The sequence below is a fragment of the Episyrphus balteatus genome, chromosome 1, assembly GCF_945859705.1.
Source record: "Episyrphus balteatus chromosome 1, idEpiBalt1.1, whole genome shotgun sequence".
NCBI lineage: Eukaryota > Metazoa > Arthropoda > Insecta > Diptera > Syrphidae > Episyrphus > Episyrphus balteatus.
In genome coordinates this window covers 118,703,492-118,720,476 of record NC_079134.1, presented here as the reverse complement: position 1 = coordinate 118,720,476, position 16,985 = coordinate 118,703,492, and the positions used below count along the sequence as shown (strand labels likewise).

At 30.6% G+C, this 16,985-nt stretch overlaps 1 protein-coding gene across 1 annotated transcript; it reads right to left on the bottom strand.

The window, feature by feature from the left end:
- Positions 1–968: 968 nt before the first annotated feature.
- On the bottom strand, positions 969–16,774 carry LOC129906255 (heat shock 70 kDa protein cognate 5). Its single transcript, XM_055981923.1, has 6 exons — positions 16,527–16,774; positions 16,372–16,418; positions 2,843–3,421; positions 1,667–2,771; positions 1,464–1,604; positions 969–1,395 (listed from the first exon to the last, which is right to left on the bottom strand). The coding sequence occupies exons 1-6, from the start codon at positions 16,623–16,625 to the stop codon at positions 1,309–1,311; spliced, it is 2,058 nt and encodes a 685-aa protein (XP_055837898.1). The 5' UTR covers positions 16,626–16,774; the 3' UTR covers positions 969–1,308.
- Between the last annotated feature and the right edge of the window lie 211 nt (positions 16,775–16,985).

The window sequence follows — 16,985 nt, the reverse complement described above, 5'->3', positions numbered from 1 at the left end:
TCCTCAAACTCAGAATTTTGGAAAAATACTATACTGATAGGCTAATTTAAAGCTTCCAGAATTTGGTAACTTAGTCATCCTAAATCATTATGGATTTGAAACAATATTCTTCTTCCCCTGTCCAAAATTCAGTTTCTAATTTTAAAATTCTTCCACTAAAACATTTGTTAATAATAATTGGGAATAATTATTTAATGAAAGCATTTGGTATTTCAATTCGCTACAAATTAAGTAGGTAGCTGTTTCAAGTTTTAATAAAACTCAATTGTTTCTCATTTTTATTTGAAAGCAATACTTTTAAACCGAAAATTTTTTTTTTTCGAAAATCGTTTTTACGGTTATTCTGAATCTTGCCAATTAATTAAAAACCATTTTTTTTTAAATTTATTTTTGTGTTAAAAAAAATATAATTTTTGTTTGAAAAATCAAATTTTCGAAAACAGGATATTTAATGTTTTTTGAAATGTTAGTTTTAATCAATTAATTACTACAAAATGGTATACCAACTTTAGGTATATTTTTTATCAAAAAGCTCATGGATTTGAGAATTGTAGAGGGGGACTAAGCAGTTGAAATAAAAATCCGCAAAAATAATTTGAACTAATTTATGTACATTAATCGTGGAATTTCACAAGAAAAAAAATTAAAAAAAAGTATTTTTGCTTATTTTTGATTTTCTTAAAAAGTAAAACGAATCATTTTATATTCTTAAAGCCATATTTTTAGAAAATTAGCCCACCCACTTAAGCGAGGGAAATATCATTTTCACTTCGATCCAACGATGCACTTCTATTGGCGAATACCCAAACAAAAACAAAACAAAATATTTCAACTTATTTTAGCACAGCTTTTAATTAATTAACTGCATTATCATACAACTCCATATATAATAATCACTCTTAAAAAATAAACATTAAAATTATTTAGTTCAACTAAATATACGCATTAATCTAGGTTTTTTTTTTGTAAAAAAAAAAAAGAAGTCGAAAGGTGTATGACGAAGCAACAGTTTTGAGGAATCCAACAGTAAGTAGCTCACATTATATTATTTACTAAAAGATGTTCAATTGAAGGCATAGCAGACACAATGTGCGTGCTTTCTGAAGTTTCAGTAGGATAAATAAAACTTCTTCGTCCATCAGCTGAACTTTCTCTACGGTAAATTTATGCGCCTTGAGAACTTAATCTACATAAAAGTAAATACGAAGTGTAATTCAACAATTCACTGTTGAAAAAATCAAAACTGTTGCACTAATTGTTGGGCAAATACAATGGAAATTATAGCCCGTATCTCCTCGGAAATACCAATTAGTTCTTATCTTCTTTTTTCTGTTCTTCGGATGGCTTCTCCTCGCTACTGCTGCTACTTGAAGCACCTTCACGTTCAGCAGCCATCTAAATATTTAAACAAAATGTATTAGTTATTTTTGTAATATAAAATGAGCCCATAAGGACAATATTACCTTTTTGTATGCCATTTCGAAGAGTTTCAAAGATGATTGTTGGAGTTGACTTGTTGCCTTTCGTACTTCCTCTGGATCTGCGGAATCTTTGTTTGCCAATAGAGTTCTTAAATCGTTGATTTCCTTCTTAAGTTTTTCACACTAAAATAAAATTTGAAATTAATAAGTTTGTAAAAATACTTAAAATTGGGATAAGGACTTACTTCTTCAGCAGGCAATTGGCTCTTGAATTCTTCCATTTTTGTTTCGGTATCATGGACGATACTTTCTCCTTGATTAACCAGCTCAATCATTTCTCTCTTTTGTTTGTCTGTAGCTGCATACTCTTCAGCCTTCTTAATCATGTTTTCAATTTCGTCCTTGCTAAGACCACCGCTTGATTGAATGACAATTTGTTGTTCCTTTCCGGTTCCCTTGTCTCGTGCTGACACATGTACAATACCGTTTGCATCAATGTCAAACACAACTTCAATCTGTGGAACACCACGTGGTGCTGGAGGAATGCCGACTAAAGTGAAGGCTCCTAGAAGCTTATTATCTGATGCCATTTCACGTTCACCCTGGTGCACTTTGATTTCTACTTGTGTTTGTCCATCAGCGGCGGTGGAAAAGACTTGTGATTTTTTGGTTGGGATTGTGGTGTTTCTGGTAATCAATCTTGTAAAGACTCCACCAAGTGTTTCAATACCAAGTGACAGAGGGGTGACGTCCAATAAGAGTACATCTGTTACGTCTCCAGCTAAAACACCACCTTGAACTGCAGCACCTACTGCCACAGCCTCATCGGGATTCACTGCACGGGAAGGCTGGCGTCCGAATATATCTTGGACTGTTGATTGTACCTTTGGCATTCTTGTCATACCACCGACAAGCAAGACTTCACCAATTTCTGACTTGGATACCTCAGCATCGGTTAAAGCCTTTTGACATGGCTGGATGGTCCTCTTAATGAGATCTCCTACCAAAGATTCTAATTTGGAACGGCTCATTTTCAAATTCATGTGTTGAGGTCCAGATTTATCCATTGTAAGATATGGCAAATTGATGTCTGTTTGTTGGGATGAAGACAATTCGATCTTTGCTTTTTCAGCTGCTTCCTTAAGACGTTGCATTGCAATAGAGTCCTTGGTGATATCAATGCCACTGTCTTTCTTGAACTCAGCTACCAAAAAGTTGACGATGACATTATCGAAATCTTCACCACCAAGGAGTGTGTCACCATTTGTTGACTTCACTTCGAAGACACCCTTTTGAATTTCCAAAATGGAGATATCAAAAGTTCCGCCACCCAAATCGTAAACAGCGATACTAGTTAGGCACAAAAAACATGTTAATAAAAATCTTTAAATAAGCAAACAATGTATTTTTTTATAACTTACATCTTATCTTCTGTTTTGTCCATGCCGTATGCCAAAGCAGCTGCTGTTGGCTCGTTAATTACACGAAGGACATTCAAACCGGAAATTTGGCCAGCATCTTTGGTAGCTTGACGTTGAGAATCGTTGAAATAAGCTGGAACTGTAACAACTGCATTTTTAACTGTGGTATTCAAGTATGCTTCGGCGGTTTCCTTCATTTTGACTAGAACAAAAGCTCCAATTTGTGAAGGTGAATATACTTTGCCATCAGAGCTCTGCACCCAAGCATCACCGTTTGAGGCTTTCACCACTTTGTATGATAAATTCTTTAAATCTTTCTTGATTTCTGGATCATCAAAGCGTCTGCCAATCAAACGTTTTGTTGCATAGAATGTATTTGCAGAGTTTGTTACAGCTTGACGTTTTGCTGGCATGCCAACCAAACGTTCTCCGTCTTTGGTGAATGCAACGTGGGAAGGTGTTGTTCTGGCTCCTTCCAAGTTCTCGATAACTTTTGCTTGCTTGCCTTCCATGACAGCAACGCAAGAGTTCGTTGTTCCTAAATCAATTCCAATAACAGCGCCTTTGACTTCATCGGACCTAAAATTAATGAAAAGGTACAAAATTAGTATTCGGAATGCTTCCAAGGAACTATTTTTGCAATATTCAATTAAAACCAATTGATTTTGCTAAAAAATTTCTCTCAATCGATAATACTTCAGAAATATAATATATATGTACATTAGAGTGGACCAAAAAAATCATTTTTTCATTATTTTGATTTGCTCTACCGATAACTTGTTGTCTCGACACAAAATAATGCTACCCTAATTTTTTCAGAATTTTTCGATGATGTTTAGAGGTTGCGCGCACCCCTTTATTAAAAACAATAAGCTCTTTTAGTTTTTAATTTTTTTAAAGCTTAAATAATTTTTTTATCGAAAAGCTGTTTGAGTAAAAAGTATTGAGTATCAATAGATCTACTTACCTCAATTTTTCTCTTTTCAAAAAAAAATATTTTTGACTGATTCCCAGACGTTAGAAGTCGAAATTACTGATCAATGCTGGGAAAAAAGCCTTAAAACTATGTTTTACTGTTTTTTATAACGGTTAAAATTATTTTTATCGTATTCCTCATTAAATTTGCTATAAAAACCGTGCTTTTATATTGCTCAATTCTTCTTAGATTGATAAAAGAAAAATAATTTTTAAAAAAGATCGTGCCAAAACAAGTGAAGGATAAATGGGGGAGGGTACTATATCTTGGGCGCCGAGATTTGATAACAGTATTTTGTAGAGGAGTTAAATACGATCATTTTTCATTATGGGAGGGGTGGTCTATCTGGCTCCGTTTAGGCGGGAATGGCAATTTTCTTAAAAATGACTTTAAATAATAAAAAAAATATTAAAATACAATGGCAACACTTACAGTTATGAATGATAGCATTTTCAAAAGCCAGAACTGTACACTTTGTTCTAATTTTGAATTAAAGTTATTTCAATCAATTGTTTTTGAAATAATCGATTAAAAAGTAAAAAATTGGGAAAAAAAAGTTTAAAAAACACATATTATATTATTATATTATATATATATATTATATTATATTATATATCAAAAACAGCCATAATAATAATTATAATCTGATAAAAAGAATTTTTTTTTTATTTTTCAATTTTCTCAAAAACTAGAAAGCATTAAAACATATGGACTTCAGTATTTAATAAGGAATCAATTGTGACACTTTATTTTATCAGCCATTTTTTGTATTGTAATCCACAATCTTGACAAAAACAGTATTGAATGTGTTTTTTAAACTTTTTTTTCCCAATTTTTTACTTTTTAATCGATTATTTCAAAAACAATTGATTGAAATAACTTTAATTCAAAATTAGAACAAAGTGTACAGTTCTGGCTTTTGAAAATGCTATCATTCATAACTGTAAGTGTTGCCATTGTATTTTAATATTTTTTTTATTATTTAAAGTCATTTTTAAGAAAATTGCCATTCCCGCCTAAACGGAGCCAGATAGACCACCCCTCCCATAATGAAAAATGATCGTATTTAACTCCTCTACAAAATACTGTTATCAAATCTCGGCGCCCAAGATATAGTACCCTCCCCCATTTATCCTTCACTTGTTTTGGCACGATCTTTTTTAAAAATTATTTTTCTTTTATCAATCTAAGAAGAATTGAGCAATATAAAAGCACGGTTTTTATAGTAAATTTAATGAGGAATACGATAAAAATAATTTTAACCGTTATAAAAAACAGTAAAACATAGTTTTAAGGCTTTTTTCCCAGCATTTATCAGTAATTTCGACTTCTAACGTCTGGGAATCAGTCAAAAATATTTTTTTTTGAAAAGAGAAAAATTCAGGTAAGTAGATCTATTGATACTCAATACATTTTACTCAAACAGCTTTTCGATAAAAAAATTATTTAAGCTTTAAAAAAATTTAAAACTAAAAGAGCTTATTGTTTTTAATAAAGGGGTGCACGCAACCCCTAAACATCATCGAAAAATTCTGAAAAAATTAGGGTAGCATTATTTTGTGTCGAGAAAACAAGTTATCGGTAGAGCAAATCAAAATAATGAAAAATAATTTTTTTGGTCCACCCTAATGTACATATTATATTATTATTATATTTGGATTAAAACATCCAATTTTTTTGTTCATGAAAATGTAAAATACACATCTCGCCTTAGTTATTCGGATTTGGCATAAAATTGTATGCCCCTCCATTTTTGTATAATAGTCACACACGCATGAGCCTTATTATATGGAACTGGAACTTATTCAAAAGATATTACTAGAGGAGTGTTGAGCATGTCTCAGACTTTGAAGAATAATAAAGTGGAAAATACTATAATTGAGGAAAAGCCTTTGATGAAAGAATGTTTTCAACTTATTGTTTTTTTTTATTTTAAAAGGGTATTAAAAACTCTTCGTTACCATTTATTTTTAAATTTAAGAACACCTCAGTTAAACAATTGTTTTTAAATGCAAATGTCTGTTATTTCCAACGCAAACAAGCCTAAAAATTATTGTTTTCATTTAAAAATTATTTTCTGAAAAATTAAAGAAATAAATTCGCCACTTGTAAATTTACTTGTATCTACAAGTGAAGGAGGAGAGTTCTTTGATGAAAAAGGCATTTGTTAGTAAATTTATTTATCTACAACTCAATTCACAAAATAATCTTTAGTCTTGCAGTTTTATGAAATAGGGCCCTGCCCAGATTGGTGTTGGTTGACACATTTTGCTGATTTTTTGTTTAAACCTCCACTCCATTAAACAACTAAATTTATTTAATAAAAATCATTCTAACCTAATAGTGCAGTAAAACCATGATAATCCGTATTTACATAATAAGATAAGTTAATGAGACCAAAAGAATGTATGCTACTTCGATAAAAACCTCAAAAATTAAACAAAATAAACCAAAAATATGTATTTCTTCGTATGTGAGTTGAATCTAGTCACCTTCTTTCTTCTACTCCAAAAACGGTTCATTTTACAGAAAAATGTTACAGGCATACATTGTAGATAATTTCACAAAGAATAATTTTTTTATAACCTTTGATGACTTCCGATTAATAAATAGGTAGCGAGATATTTGCGAAAAACTTTTCGTGACCTTTTGACCCTTATAACTTTTTAAGTCGCCACGATATCAATTTCGATTTGTCACATCTTCATTACAACGCCGTAATAAAAGCTGCCCTATAACTTAAAGAGGTTGGACCCTTAGTAGTCAACGAGGTTATTCAGGGGTTTCTCTCTCAAAATCCCATTAAATGAGGAGTTTATAGTTAAAACAGCGCCGTGGGGTGTTTTTTTTTAAATATTGATTCGAACTATAAACAATACCCTAAACGCAGCTATTTTAAATGCCAACCTTTATTTCGAACAACTCAGAACTTTCTTTGCTGGAGCTGATTCTATTGTAATACTACGTCGTTTCCACTAACCCTAAATCAGAGATTTAGCTAAGCGCGGATTTAGGTTCCCCTACCCTAAATGCAAGATTTTCACCTACCTGCAGTCCGAGATTTAGAATAAATCACGAGATTTTTTCTTAATCTACTAAGCTAAATCTCGGTTTTAGGGTATGTGGAAACATAGTATAAAAGAACGCCCAATCACAATATGTCTCAAGTAATCTCTTATATTAAAATCCCATTTTAATAAACTACTATTTTCATCGTCTACGTTTTATTGAATTCTTACCATGCATGCCGTGAAGGGAGGTGAAACTACGCCAACAAGATGTGGAAATGATGGCGAGTTGAATATTTGCAGTTAAAACTATTTCACACTAACAGTAAGAGGTCGTCTGTAGCTTTTAAGAAAGGCGATGTCTTTTTGTTTTTTTGACACTAAAAAAACCGAGTTCAGTGGGAGCTTGAGAAAATACAGGAATTTTAACCTTCAAGAGATGGAAGTATCCGATTGTGTGAGATCAGGTGTGGTGATTCTTATATATTTAAGACTTGACTCTTTGGACCTTGGCCCCGCGGACGTTGTTAAAAATTCAGTCTTATCACATTTTGTTTCATATTTCTTACTCATATGTACAATGTACATTAGAGTAGTCCTTATTTAGAACATGCAATTGGATAGCCGCTATCCGGTTGGAAATACTAAGAAAAATTTTCCCTATTTTTTTTAGATTTTCATTTGGCTCTCTTCCTCTCCCGGATTCAACGTGAAATTTTCAATATAAGGACCAACTTAATGTACGTTGTACACTTACATGCCTTCTTAATCTTCTTTTTCGAATCATTCTAATCTTTTCTATCGTCGTCACCACATGAGCTTTAAGATGAATTGTCGTCATAACTGTGCAGTGGGGAACTATGCAATCAATATGAGCTTCAGCTCTTATCTCACTTTTCATTACATTTCCTTGAGATCTATCTCATTTTCTTGAGATAGGTCTCAAGAAAATGTACTGAAAGAAACAAAATCGTGCGACATGGCAGTCAAAGAGTTAAAAGAGTCTTACACATTTTATTATCAAATCGATTTATTTTATTAAATATAGCATGAAATAAAATGAAATGATTTTGACATTAGAGCAAGACATTCAAAAATCTATGCTTGTTTAATGTTTATCATCACCCGTATTTAATTGTCAACTATCAATAAATTTGATATATGTATACTCAAAGGAAAAAATAATGAACATTTTAAGCGGAGTGATTGAATTAAGTGCAAGAATGTAACCATGTTTCTCTAAAATATTAAAATGCAGTCAATTCAAGCTGTGATTTGTATAAGGGTTTGTATTCATCATGGATCAAAAATTTGTGTTTTAGTCAGTGTATGACTGCATCTAACTGATAAGACCACTGTCATACCTGAACGAAACACATTAAAGTGGAGTACAATTGAACTTTTAAAATTGTTGATAAATACTGAAATTTAGTGTTTTGAAATCAAATTTATGAGAAAACTAGTCAACTTTTAAATGGATATTTTCAATTACATTTCAATTAATTACGGAAAGCATCATTGTGTTTTCAAAACTTTTGCTAATTAATTAATAAGATAGCGTGTAGGTTGGGTCGAGACAAGAAAAAAATCGTATCGGAGGGGGTTCTATTCCCTTTCGTTTAGCGGGGAGGGGCAATTAAAAAAAAAAATTGACTTAATTTGGAAAAAAAATTATTAAAAATCAACGGTTACACCTACAATAACGTGCAATACCTTTTTGTTAAGCCAAGTCTTTTACAAAAATTTCAAACAAAGCCATTTTATGACACAGTTTTGGAAAAATTAATTTTTAATTTTTTTCAAAATTTTTTGGCTGGACTTGTTGATAAATTAATTTATGAAACATTAACCATTCGTCAATTATTTTTTAGACATTCAGGGTTAAAAAAGTATACAATAAAGTGATATAGTATTGGATTAACCCTGAATTGATCAACTTTTTTCATTGATAGCACCTGAAAACTTACCTGAGCATTTTTCTTAGTATGTCTGGGGTGCTCGCCGCCCATGGATTTTAGCTTTAAGGGCCTTAAGGCAATAAAATTGTTTTATTTTAATGAAAAACAATAAAATAATATTTGCCCAAGCAGTTCATAATAAAAAAAAAGAACTTTTTAATCATATTCTTTGATTTTAACTGGCTGAATACAATGTTGTAGCTGTGGCTGTAGCTTGTAGCGAAAGTTGAAGAATTCTCAACGTTTTGCTCAGCTGCCACCAACTTTTGTTGTTGTCTCCCTCAGTAAAATTTTGACAGTACTACAAGCTACAACCACAGCTACACCATTGTATTCAGCCAGTAAAGGTTTCAAGAGAATTATTTCTTCCTAGATAACATTTGAAATTTTTTCCTTCGTATTTGCCTTTCCTTGTCATCGATTTACCTTTTGAATGTACATTATTATTTGTTATTCAATTTTTATGAAAAAATTGCGATTTTATTGCCTTAAGGCTCTTAAAGCCAGAATCCATGGGCGGCGAGCACCCCAGGCATACATAAAAATGTTCAGGTAAGTTTTCAGGTGTTATCAATGTAAAAAATTGATCAATTCAGGGTTAATCCAATACTGTATCACTTTATTGTATCCTTATTTAAGCCTGAATGTTTAAAAAATATTTGACAAAAGTTTCAACAAAAAGCTACCTAAAATGTATTTTTAAACAAACACTTAGACCCGTTTGCTGAATCGAAACTTAAACATTTAAGTTCTACATAAATCCTTATGTGACATTTTACGCAGAGGAAAAAGTACGGAATAAGAGTTTATGTTCAACATAAATTTATTGACTCTCCATTAAATTTAAATCGCCATTAAAAAAGGGAATTTTAAAATTAAAAACCAAATTCGTTTAATAGTACAGGAAAGTTAGTAAAAAAACAGGCATATTGTGGAACGAAATATAGGACGGCTGAATTTTTCAAATCTGAAAGAGGGGTAATAGAAAAGCTTAAGTCCTGGTTTTCGGGACGCCACCCCCCTGGCGAAATCCGCCATTTTGGAAAACGCGAATCGCTCTATATCTCCAAAACTATGGGTCCTATAGAAATGGTCATCGGACCAAAGTTCTTGGAAATTTAATTATCTTTTTCTTTGTGATACATTATTTTTCTGAGCGGGCAATAGTTTTGAGGTTATGTTGTTTTAATTTATTTTTTTTCGGCTTTTCTAAGATTTTATCATTCCGGGTATAAGTTACATAATTCTCTAAACAGTAAAAGTTATAGACCATCAAATTTCCAATAATTTGGTATATTTTTGAAAGTCGTGCTATGTATGAGTCGAAAGTTATTGATCTGAAAACTATATTCTAAGCACAGGAAAGTTAGTAAAAAAAACAGGAACTTTATGGAACGAAATATAGGAAGGCTGATTTCTTCAAATCTGAAAGAAGGGTATTAGAAAAGCTTAAGTTCTGGTTTTCGGGACGCAAACCACCCGCCGAAATCCGCCGTTTTGAAAAACGTGAATTGGTCTATACTATATATACTACACTATTTGCTTGACCGAATAAGTTACTTAACCAAAGTTGTAGGCAATGTAAATATCTTTTCTTAGGCATGCACTATGTTTTTCAGCGAGGACAACACTTTTGAGGTTATGTGTAAAATTTTTAATTTTTTGGTTTTTTTATTTTTTCTCAGTCTCTATGATAGAAACATAATTTTTGAGCATCATAAAATTTGGATGTTTGACTTAAAACAAAATATGTGTACCACAATATAGTAAGTTTTACCACTACCCACCTTAATATCTCCCTCTCATATCATATTTTTATTGTTTTTACATTACGTTCACGATTAAGCCTTTTTTTTCATACCTTATGCAAAAATATATTGGTATATTTTTTGAAAAAATTGAGAGGGATTGCTCTTAAAGTTCCGTACCTTTGGTTTGAAAAGTCATATAATTTTTAAAAGTATACCAAATTAATGGAAATTTGATGTTCTACAACTATAATGATGCTAAAAAATTATGCTTTTATCATAGAGACTGAGAAAAAATAAAAAAATTAAAAATTTTACAAAATAACCTCAAAAGTGTTGTCCTCGCTGAAAAACAGTGCATGCCAAGAAAAGATATTTACATTGCCTACAACTTTGGTTGAGTAACTTATTCAGTCAAGCCAATAGTGTAGTATATATAGACCAATTCACGTTTTTCAAAACGGCGGATTTCGGCAGGTGGTTTGCGTCCCAAAAACCAGAACTTAAGCTTTTCTAATACCCTTCTTTCAGATTTGAAGAAATCAGCCTTCCTGTATTTCGTTCCATAAAGTTCCTGTTTTTTTTACTTACTTTCCTGTACTTAGAATATAGTTTTCAGATCAATAACTTTCGACTCATACATAGCACGACTTTCAAAAATATACCAAATTATTGGAAATTTGATGGTCTATAACTTTTACTATTTAGAGAATTATGTAACTTATACCCGGAATGATAAAATCTTTAAAAAACCGAAAAAAAAATAAATTAAAACAACATAACCTCAAAACTATTGCCCGCTCAGAAAAATAATGTATCACAAAGAAAAAGATAATTAAATTTCCAAGAACTTTGGTCTGATAACCATTTCTATAGGACCCATAGTTTTGGAGATATAGAGCGATTCGCGTCTTCCAAAATGGCGGATTTCGCCAGGGGGGTGGCGTCCCGAAAACCATGACTTAAGCTTTTCTAATACCCCTCTTTCAGATTTGAAAAATTCAGCCGTCCTATATTTCGTTCCACGAAAAAGTCTATCTTTCCTGTACTATAATTCAGTCTCTTTTAAGGATTTTTTTGAAGTTTGGCATCATTAACTAATTGAGCATTAAATTTAAAAGTCGTTTTAGTTAAAACACCAAATTCGACCTTTTAAGAGGGATTTTTAGAGCAAATGGAGGTTTTAAACAGGTTTCTATTTATTCACTCTCCATTAGCGTCAAATGTCATTTCATTTATTATTTTATTAAACAAAGTTTCAGTGTCAGTTAACAATTTAAAATAATAAAACGTGCATGAATATGGAAAAATGGGATGGTGAAAATGTGTTCAATCAATTTCATAATACCAACGTTTAGTAATTGGTAATTTTGGCTTACAGAACAAGTCGATTTTGTGTTGTTTTAGTTCAAACGACATGTACGTTATAGACATGAATTGCTTCAGGTTTTGGTCACTATATACAGGGTGTCCCAAAAGTAATGGATCAAACGAAATATGCTGATAGGCCAACTTAAGGGCTCTCAGAATTTGGTAACTTGTTCATCCCAAATCTTTACGTTTTTCGATTTAATGCAGTTTTTGTGAAATTTCGAAAAATTCCGACTTTGCATCAGTATTTTGCTTCCTCCGCTCATAATTGATTTTTGTTTTTTACAATTTTTCCACTAAAACATTGCCTAATAATAGGAAATAATTAATTAATCAAAATATTTTTTATTTCATACGCCATTTTACTGCAAATTAATTAACAGTGTCATGTTTTAAAAAAACTCAATTTCTTACTTTTATTTCAGAGCAGCATCCCGAAAAAAATTTGTATGGTGTAATACTGGTTTATTATGTTAAAAACTTGCCGTGTTATTGCAGTTTTCAAAAATGTATAAAAATTCCCAAAGTTGACATTAGAACGAAAGATATTAAAATTTAAATGCAACAAAACAGGGCTTTTCAGAGAAAAATAACAAACAAAAATCGAGACTTTTATTCAAAAAGAAATAAACAAACAACAGTCGAGAAAATGTGTTTATTTTTCTTTGTTATTTTTCTCTGAAAAGCCCTGTTTTGTTGCATTTAAATTGTAATATCCTTCGTTCTAATTTCAACTTTGGAAATTTTTATACATTTTTGAAAACTGCAATAACACGACAAGTTTTTAACATAATAAACCAGTATCACACCATACAAATTTTTTTCGGGATGCTGCTCTGAAATAAAAGTAAGAAATTGAGTTTTTTTAAAACATGACACTGTTAATTAATTTGCAGTAAAATGGCGTATGAAATAAAAAATATTTTGATTAATTAATTATTTCCTATTATTAGGCAATGTTTTAGTGGAAAAATTGTAAAAAACAAAAATCAATTATGAGCGGAGGAAGCAAAATACTGATGCAAAGTCGGGATTTTTCGAAATTTCACAAAAACTGCATTAAATCGAAAAACGTAAAGATTTGGGATGAACAAGTTACCAAATTCTGAGAGCCCTTAAGTTGGCCTATCAGCATATTTCGTTTGATCCATTACTTTTGGGACACCCTGTATATTTATAGGCGAGCCAGAAATTTTTTAATCCATGGGTATGAGGGTTAAATGGACAAAACTTTATTTGAGATTTTTAATAGACACAAAATTCAAAGAAATTAATGCATTTCTTATCCACTTCGCAGAGCGTAGAAGAGCACATATAAAGTAGATCTACTAGAGAATATCTAGTGAATTTTTGAGATCTCAACCTTGATTAGGGTTGAGATCTCAAAAATTGCAATATTTTCAGCCTTTGGTTTCCACTGGTATATCGTATCACCGTCTGTGGGATTTTGCCTGGCGTTTTAGCTGCAAAATATTTACGGGCCATCATTTTTGTGTTTTTATATTGTTTATCCTTCAAAACTTCAAATATATTTTATTTGACAAAATCGTACCTTTTGACAGTTAAATTTTTCAAAAAATAAAAAATCCCTGGGATATTTTGATGGAGTTTTAAATTTAAAGTTTTCATTAAAAGTAAAGACTTTAACTAAAGCAGAGTGAATTAAATTAATTTTTAATGATGGAAACTTAAAGAAGTCAATAGATTAACAAAGCTTTTAACTAAAACGACAAATTTCAAAATTTAATGGAGGCTCAATAAATTGGCCCTTAGTGTCATTTGCTGAATCGAAACTTAAATAATTTATCCAGAGAAACTATTATTTGCTGAATTTCGTAATTTTTGCACAAATTTGCTTATTTCCAAAAAATACAATTTTTCAACATTAACTATTGGTGCCATTTACATACTAGAAATATGGTGTAGATAGTATTTCGAAGTAATATTTAAAAATTATGTTATAAGCTTCAAAAGAAAAAAATATAGATTTTGTAGGATCTTTGTTGGTTTTTAACAGCATTGTCACATGGGGTTAAACATTGACAAAATCTATATACATTTTTAAATACCAAAATGCATTTTACCCGTTTGTAAAGTACGTCACAAGGATAAAACTTTTGCACAATATATGTTATAGGTACGTAAGATTTACCGTTCTCCGTTGTTGAATCTCCAACCAGACGGACATTAAATTAATGAATTCATTCTAAAAGTTATAAAATAATAAGCCGAATATAAACGACTGTGTTTTATACGAAACCGTTAATGGGTGCATAGGTAAATTGAGCAACAAAAATTCAAAACAGTACGATATAGTCCGCGTTGTACCTGTACGCTTTAACCATTTCTACCCGCGCACAGTGTGTCGAGCCCATACAAAAGTTTATCATAAATACTTGCAGCTAAGTTTTTGGAGTTTTAATATCTTTTTTTGTGTTTTTATGGCAGGAATAGAAAAAAAAAATACAAATTAACAAATTAAACAACCTATTACTTTTTTTTTTAGTATAATTTATGAAATTAACATTTATTGAAGAAGCCACTTGTGAGCAAAATTAATTTTTTTTTTATATATAAACAAAAATATACCTTTCGTAAGGTTTTTGGTGTGCTGAACTCGAATCCGAACTCAGAAAAATTCTATCATATCACGTTTTTGAAATATTCCCGTTAGAAAATCTGAAATGTCGTTTTTTAACAGTTTTTTAGGTTATGTTCTTGAACGTGTTGATTTATTTTAAATAAATTTGTGACAGTTTCTAAAAGAACTAAATGTTTTCTTTTAAAGCCCGTTTAAATCTTTTCAATATCTTTTTTCTACCTTGAGAAATCTTAAGTTGAAGTCAACTTATTTTGTTTATCTTCTCTATACAAAAAAATCGTATGTTTATTTGCGTTTCATAGCAAATCTCGAATTGTTTTTTGTCAATCGCTTTCAAATTTTGAAATAACGTTTTATTTGCATTTTCGTAAATTCTTATATCGGCGAGGTTGGTAAATACGCTATAATACACAGTAGAGCGTGGCCAGGTCAAGTAATTATATTAAAAATCTAGTATGCAGAAAAATATAATTTTTTTCTTGTTGAAAACAATATTTAAAATATTTTTAATTACATAAACAGCTTTTTGTTACTTGTGTATGGCTAAAAATTATTAAAAACATCGATTTTTTCATTTTTGTGATCCCCTTGAAGATGTTTCTCAAAAAATAAATTATTTTGAGTACTTGACTCGTAGCACATAAATGTGAATGTCTCTGGTAATCGCAAACAGAAGCAGACCAAACTTTGCCAATATTAAGTATAGGCCTATGGCAAAATAATATAAAAAAATTATCGATATGATTTAATAAGTATTTTTTTAAATTAAGTTTAAAAATTAAATTTTTTTTTTTGGCCATTTATCAAAGAAATTTTAATAACTCATATATAATTTTATAAATTTAATTTTTTTTTTTGTGATACGTTTTACAACAACACTCAAATAAACAAAATAACATTAACAAAATTTTTCAAACAATTACCAAACGTGAAATATATACTCTCAAAGATTCCCATAAATTCCTCAAAATATTTTCGATTTCCGAGGTACTCATGTTTCGGAGCTTATTTTGAATACATAACCTGGATTATTTTGTAAGATTAATATGTTTTCATATGAGTTGACACTTCTAAATTATATTTTAATAGCAAAAATATTAATTTTTAACAAAAAAAAAAGTGATTTATCATAAGGGGACGACACACTGTGCCGCGTTGTAAAAAAAAAGTTATTTTTGATTTTTATTTCCAACTTTAAGAATTGTTCAAAAATTTTTCATTCATATTCCGAAAATATTAATGCCGTTTTATCATGAATATAACTATAGTTCTAATAAACAACATGACAATCATCAGAATCAGATGATGCAATTGAACAAGTCAAGGGTGTAACGTGTAAGTCATGCTCTATTAATTATTGCAACATAATATAGATAAGATGTATGTTTGATATTAAGGAATACTTAAGTTAATAATCAAGCAACGATTGAGTTTACATTAGAATTCAGGACTAATTGTATCCTGCAATATTGATATACATAACCCTACCCGGAATCTAACAAATTAAGTATTCTGTTAAATATTGACCTATGATACCCAAAATATTGAATATAAAGTATTCTTTGAAATTCAGACTTATTTCAACCCGATCAATAAATATATTTTGTAAATCAAAACCGGGCAAGTAGAAAAAAAACATTGATAAACGAACTTTTTTTCATATCACCATTATGAGTGTACTAAAATTGAGGTTACATAATGTTTCACATGGCGAGGCATTCGCATTCTCATGTTCCGAATGAAAATGTATTTTTTAAGGAATAAAAACTAATTATACACAAATATTTAAAGTAAATACGAAAAAAAATAAAAGATTTTTATTGAATGAGGACATTCGTCCTTGAAATTGTTCACTTTTGTACTTACTTATGCCGCACTTGTCCAAAGACTCCATTGGTGAATCCAGATAATCGCTATTAAGGAAAAAAGTTTAATTTTAAAATGAAATCAAATAATTTTCAAATTAATTTAGAAAATAAATTTTGTTGTGAAATTCAAAACTATCATTTTTTTTTACATACATTCTCGAAAATACTAGAAAGTTGAGTTTTGTTCCCGGCTGCAAAACCCAATTGGCGTTGAGCTGCAAATTGTGCCAAAAATTTCGGTGCCTTCAACATTTTGTATTTATTTTTTCTATATATTTAATCGATATTATAAATTCGGAATTTATTCAAGTTATTTTTCAGAGATAATTCCGTACGTAACACTCGGGAAAATCCTTTAATACTTGAAGAGAACTTGTTACAAAAGAAAAAGAATCAAATGCGACTGTCAAAATTGAAAATTGAAAGATCGAGAAACTTCATGGGAGATTGGAGACTAGAAAGATGGAGAGTTTGGATTTTTCGTTCCATTTTTGAGACAAAGATAGTTGACTTTAGGGAAATTTTTAGGCCGAATGTCAACTAGGATTTTTAATTTGATCCCAAATAGGGTAGTCAATGCTGATAGACTGTTTACACTAGAGACTAAAAACG